Genomic DNA, 6,393 nt, shown 5'->3' on the forward strand with positions numbered 1-6,393 from the left:
ACCCCCAACTGCTCCCCGGGCGCCGCAGCATAAATGGCTGCCCACTGCTCTGGGTGTGTGTTCACGGTGTGTGTGTGTTCACTGCTGTGTGTGTGCACTTAGGATGGGTTAAACGCAGAGCACTAATTCCTAGTATGGGTAACCATACTTGGCCACATGTCACTTCACTTTCATTTTTTTTTTTTTTTAAATGTGCACTGTTGGGGGCCCTTAAGGAACATGGCTGGGAGCCACTTCTATATAGCATCCATGCATATTAAGTGTCTGACATGGCCATTTTTAAGATTGTCGAGAAGCATGCATGTTCGGACAATTAACAGACGTCTGGAGAGTGCATATTTTCTATTTTCGTTGCAGTAAGCTGTGCTATATTCTAAATATAGACTGGGCAAAAGGGCGTTGTTAGGCATGACCAGCAGCACCACCTCAAGTGCCTTCCTGCTTTATGACAGGGTAAAGATACAGGAAGGCTTGGTGTGGATCCCAAAAAGAATCACATTTTTGCAATTCTGAGGAATCAGGAATTGTTAGTCGACTCTAAAGCCCAAAATATACTTGTCCGTGGCTGTCTGTGTGGCGTAATTGTTTTCATCAGCACAGTCCACTGTTGTCCATGCACAAAAAACAGCACTTCTGAGTGCTTGAAAAAATATGGTCCACTAGTCGCATCTATCCACACTCATGTTCAAAAAAGTATACTTTGAAAGGCTTGCATTCTTAACTGTGCATGAGACGAAGCGGAACACAGAATATGAAGCATACCTGGGCCTTAAAGGGATAGTTCACCCAAAAATGAAAATTACCCCATGATTTACTCACCCTCAAGCCTAGGTGTATATGACTTTCTTCTTTCAGACGAATAAAAGCTCTGGTGAGAATATGCTAGTCTCGTGAGAACCAAGTTTTGTTTACAGCAAAGGAAAACCAGTCTACACTTGGCATATTTCAAAATCCTCCATAATTTTTTTTTTTTTTCAAATCCTTGTTTTGCACTTCTAATTCATGCCCGGTGTTTTGTTTTGCTCTCTCTTCTGCGCTTTCGCGTTAATCACTTCTCACCGAAGCTTACGCTACGCCTACGTCCTACGTCAATCGCTGGAACGCCACTCACTCGTGTGCGCATGTACGACAGTTAGCAGAAGCTAAAGATTACAGTTATAAAGTTTAAAATATGTATATTTTTCTTACACAAACACATCAATTCGCTTCAGAAGGCCTTTATTAACCCCCCGGAGCCATGTGGAGTGCTTTTTATAATGGACTGATGCACTTTATTGGACTTCAAAATATCAACACCCATTCACTGCCATTATAAAGCTTAGAAAAGCCAGGACATTTTAAATCTAACTCCGATTGTTTTCATCTGAAAAAAGAAAGTCATATACACCAAGGATAGTAATTTTCATTTTTGGGTGAACTATCCCTTTAAAGGTTGTAGTGCAATCGACAACTTGTTCATTCACTGATTAATTTGATGATTCTTTCTCCAGGTTACTTTGTTTTTCCCATATGTGGCAACCAGTGAGTGTCTTTTTGAATATTATGAGTGAGTCTTTAAATCATTCAATCAAAAGATTGGTTGACAGTTGTTCAACTTCACTCAGAAAATTCACTGAGCCATATTTTCATCAAAAAATATAGTGCCTGACATGTAAAATAAGATAGCTGAAAAGGTGTTTTGCATCAAAGCTGTTATTATATTGTAGAACTATCGCAAATTTTCATTGCACTTGCTGGTGGCCACCTTGCTTTCTAGAAACTAGAATTAGTTTTTGAAAAGCCCATATTGGTAGACCGTGTGTCACTCACCATGCCCACTGCATCCTGGTCAAAAGGGTTCCACTCCACATTGTCGGGATAGTGCGCTAGAACTTTAGATTTAAAAGTTCTCCGCAGTGGACTCTGCTCAAAATTCTCACCTGAGATTCAGACAGAAAGAGAAAAAGAAAGATAAGCTCAGAAAGCTCTTTTCCAGCAATTATCCTCAAACCTTCATGGCAATTCAAGCAAACCACATCACAAAAGTGATATAGTGGTGTATATCTTAACATTAAATATTTACAACAATCTTCTGGAAGAAGACATTTGTTTAGAAATTTGCGAAAAACATAAGAAAACAGAAATCAAACCCAGTCAAAGCCAAAAGTGCTAGAACAGATGAAGCAGAGAAGTGTTGCAACGCGTGGAAAAGACGTGCCTCGAAAATCATTCCAAGTGAAGGAGTTACAGCCCACCAAGCGAACCTTGGCGAAAGTACACCGAGCAGTGACTGACAAACAGTTTGGAGTGCTAATAAGTTGCTGCTGTTGAGAGAATAAGAGGAAATGGAGTTGAAGGGAGAAAGGACAGGAAGACAGGTGATCCCACACTACCCGACCACGCAGCCTTCTCACACATGAGCAAACAGCGGTGCTATGAAAGAAGTGCGTGGAAAGGTTAAAGGTTAGCGGGCACAGGCTGAGCTGTGGTTGATTGTGATACAAACAGGAGCACTGCCTGCAGGAGTGGAGAACATAGTGGGGGGTGGGGGGGAGGGGTTACCTTCTTTTGCACCCGCCAACTTTCCTCTGGCAACATCTCTGAATTTAGTAGCCTGTATATACTGGCATAAAGCTACACAACAGATAAAACAGTTAATCACTGACATGAGGAGGGTGAGTAATCTTCATTTATTACTTATAGACAACACCATTAAGGGCACTTCTCGAAGTCCATTAAGGAGGACAAGGAGTGTCGCTTAAAAATAAAATTAAGGAATAAATTATCAATGTATTAATTACAAAATAAAGTAATATTTATATTGTAGTAAAATGTCACAAAACAATAATAATAAATCAATCAATCACTTTTAAAATAATAAAAAAATTAAAAAATGCATTTGACATTGATTTCTTTAGCCATTTGCAAGTTGCTTTTTAAATGTTTTCCAACACCATGTGGAATAGTTCACCCAAAAATGAAGATTTGCAGAAAATGTATCCACCCTCAGGCTATCCAAGACGTAGATGAGTTTGTTTCTTCATCTGAACAGATTTGGAGAAATGTAGCATTACATCACTTGCTCACCAGTGGATCCTCTTCAGTGAATGGGTGCCGTCAGAATGAGAGTCCAAACAGCTGATAAAAACATCACAATAATCTGAAAGTAATCCACACGAGTCCAGTCCATCAATTAATGTCTTAAAGTAAAAGCTGCGTGTTTGCAAGAACCAAATCCATCATTGATGTGTTTTAACTTTAAACTGTTGCATCTAGGCCAAAATATGAGTCCATAATACAAACATAATCCATAATAACGCTTCCTCAAGTGAAAAAGTCAATCCCGGTTGTCCTTTCACATCAAAATCTACCAACATATTTATTTAGAACTGTTTTTGCTTATAAACGGTGCTTTTATCTGAACATATTTCTCTCCTGATTCAGATTAATCAACTTTATCACTGGAGAATGCAATATTCTAGATAGAGGACTCGTACGTTAGCTGGAAGCAATAGTTAATTGATGGACTGACATTGTGTGGATTATTGTGATGTTTTTATCAGCTGTTTGGACTCTCATTCTGACGGCACCCATTCACTGCAGAGGACCCATTAATGAACAAGTGATGTAATGCTAAATTTCTCCAAATCTGTTCCGATGAAGAAACAAACTCATCTACATCTCGGATGGCCCGAGGGTGAGTAAAGTTTCAGCAAACTTTCATTTTGGGTGCACTATTCCTTTAAAAATTTCTTGAAACCCATCTGTTCCATTCCGTTGCATTCTGTCTATTGTTGTGGAGATGCTAACTCCTTTTTCTGGTCACAGATTCTACAGATTCACTGTCTGTAATTTTGTTTTTGAGAAGTTCTGCTCGCCGTCACACACATTAGACACACGGCATGTTGAAACAACAGAGACTGAAGGCGGTGTGTGCACGCATGAATGTCACAGGTGTTTTCCTCTCCTCTGCTGCCCACACAGTAAAAACTGACTAACTTAAAGCTCTTAGACAATGAACAATACAGCCTTGATGCAACAAGAACAGACTTGTCTCTGAGGGATATGTCCCTGAGGAATGTGTTCAGGTTTAAGTGGAGGGTAAGAACGTGCTTATTTGTCACCAATCTTCAGAGACAGGCTGCGTTCTTTATGTGTGGCATTTAAAGGACGAGCAACAAATTAAATCTGGTGGTTTCACCAGTCTGGGATCACAGGAATAAGGCCAGGAATGTGTGGAATTAACCAACACAAACACTAGGGGCTCCAGAGCCGGCTTAAACACTGCCAGTGTCAAGCTACAAGTAACCACCAGAAACACCACCACAATCATTATATGACAACATGCTACAATATTTAGTATGTTGCTAAATTATGGATTTTTCTGTTCTTTATTAAAGGGGTCATATGATGCGATTTCAAGTTTTCCTTTCTCTTTGGAGTGTTACAAGCTGATTGTGCATAGATAAGATCCCTGAAGTTGCAAAGACTAAAGTCTCAAAACCAAAGTTCTGATCTGTCATTTTCCATGAAAATCTTGTTCCCGTGTAGGTTATTGTTCTCTTTCCATTCGACTTCTTTATAATGTGTAAAATACTAAAATATGAGATTCAGATGAGAATTGAAATAAAATTAGTAAAAGATAGTGTGTAGAAAATCTTAGGGGAATGTTGCATAACACCTGAGAAGCAAACACCAAGCCGGATGTTAAAATCTTTATGTGTGGATAGCAAAATGATTCGATTATTAAAATATTATTCAGCTTTTAACTCTCATTACAACAGATATCTAAAGGAAAAATAATTTATATAATAATAGATTCTTACACTTTTTATTCATCATGACCTTTAAGAAAAAATACTGGCATTAGTTGAGATGTGTTGTGTAATATTCAGGGCTCGCAAAATTGCTAGCCTGACATCCCGGGGCTATTGTGTCTTCCAGTCGGGCTTCCAAAATGTATCACCGCCCTGCTGCTCCCACGTGTCCTTAAAAAGTCTTAAATTTAGTCGTATCAAATTTAAGACCATAAAAGTCTTAAATACCTTAAATGGTATAAGAAAAGTCTTAATCATAATAATAATCTATCATTATAATTTCAAGAGGTCTTACATTTAAAGACGGAAAGACAAGATTCGCGATATGGCTTAATGTGACGTTTAAGGCTATGATTTCATTTCATAAATATGAGCTGCATGTTTTAAAGTCAAAACGTGGCACGCGTGTTTTTAAATGAATGTGTCTCTAAAGGGAACTGACTGTCCTCAGAAAAGTTTCGATGGCATTTTCATTTCATCTTGCCTACAATGCCTGATAAAGCAGTGGCTGTTTTGTACTAACCTAATTTCTAATTTCTGCCGTTTCAAAAGCCCCACCTGCTTGGCAGAGAATGAATGTGCATTTTCAATTAGCCCGTCTGCTGCTTTAGTTCAGACCAATGCGAAAAATCAACCCATGTTTATATGTAGCAAACAAGCAGATTTGTAAATGTGAATGAAGCTAATGTGCCTTTTAAAAATCTAAACAATTAAGATATATATATTTTTTAATTTTTAGTTTTAAATTAATATAATAATTTATATTTTTGACTCATCCCTTTTCTTAAAAATGGTTTAAAGGCTGAAATGAGATCATGAAATGTGTATCACTTTACAGTTTAATATGTCATTGCTAGGGATGTAACGATTAACCGCGAGTCGGTTGAAAATCGATTCAAATATGTGACGATTCAAATCGGTTGAGATGCTAAACAAATCGCGACTCATTTAGGGGTAGGAGTTTATATGAATGTACAGTGGGTACGGAAAGTATTCAGACCCCCTTAAATTTTTCACTCTTTGTTATATTGCAGCCATTTGCTGCCCTACCCTGCTCACAGTGTTAATTGTATTTGTGCAGGCCTTAAAAAGGGTCATAAAAAAAAATCCTACAGATACCCTGTAAATAGTAAAATAAAATTACTTCCTTGATATTTGTGCTTTGAAAATTATTTTGATTGGCTTTTTTTCTATATTTAATAAAATGATCCTTTTTTATCTGTGCTAATTAATTTATTTATAATAATATAATATCCACTAATATAATATCCTGAGGCTGCGTTTACACTTGGCATTAACATGCGACCTGTATCCGGATGTTGTCCACATACACATTGAAAAGACAAGTGTAAACGCGTGTCCTGGTCCAGAGGTAGTCAAGGACGCATTGTGATCGGATCTCAGTGTAATGTAAACGCAATCCAGCCATCGTGTCTGCATTCGCAGGTCGACATCATGCAAAACACCGCCCCCTCTCTCGCGAACTGTCAGAAGAAAGACGGAGAACACCCGAGTGGAGCGCTAGTGAGACTCCTACACTTATCTTTGATTTGTAAAATGTCCCGCGACTGAAAATGCTTTTCAAAAGAAAACCCAC

At 38.3% G+C, this 6,393-nt stretch overlaps 1 protein-coding gene across 1 annotated transcript in view; it reads right to left on the reverse strand.

The window, feature by feature from the left end:
• LOC107730084 (DENN domain-containing protein 5A-like) overlaps window positions 1-6,393 on the reverse strand; it is a 73,089-nt gene that overhangs the window by 50,946 nt on the left and 15,750 nt on the right. The window contains exons 2-3 of the mRNA XM_016540819.1: window positions 2,542-2,613; window positions 1,810-1,919 (exon numbers count right to left, since the gene is read on the reverse strand). Coding sequence (XP_016396305.1) covers window positions 1,810-1,919; window positions 2,542-2,613 — 182 coding nt within the window. The remainder of the gene's footprint in view (window positions 1-1,809; window positions 1,920-2,541; window positions 2,614-6,393) is intronic.

Source organism: Sinocyclocheilus rhinocerous, unplaced genomic scaffold, assembly GCF_001515625.1.
Source record: "Sinocyclocheilus rhinocerous isolate Xijiao unplaced genomic scaffold, SAMN03320098_v1.1 scaffold878, whole genome shotgun sequence".
In the NCBI taxonomy this organism is placed as follows: Eukaryota; Metazoa; Chordata; class Actinopteri; order Cypriniformes; family Cyprinidae; genus Sinocyclocheilus; species Sinocyclocheilus rhinocerous.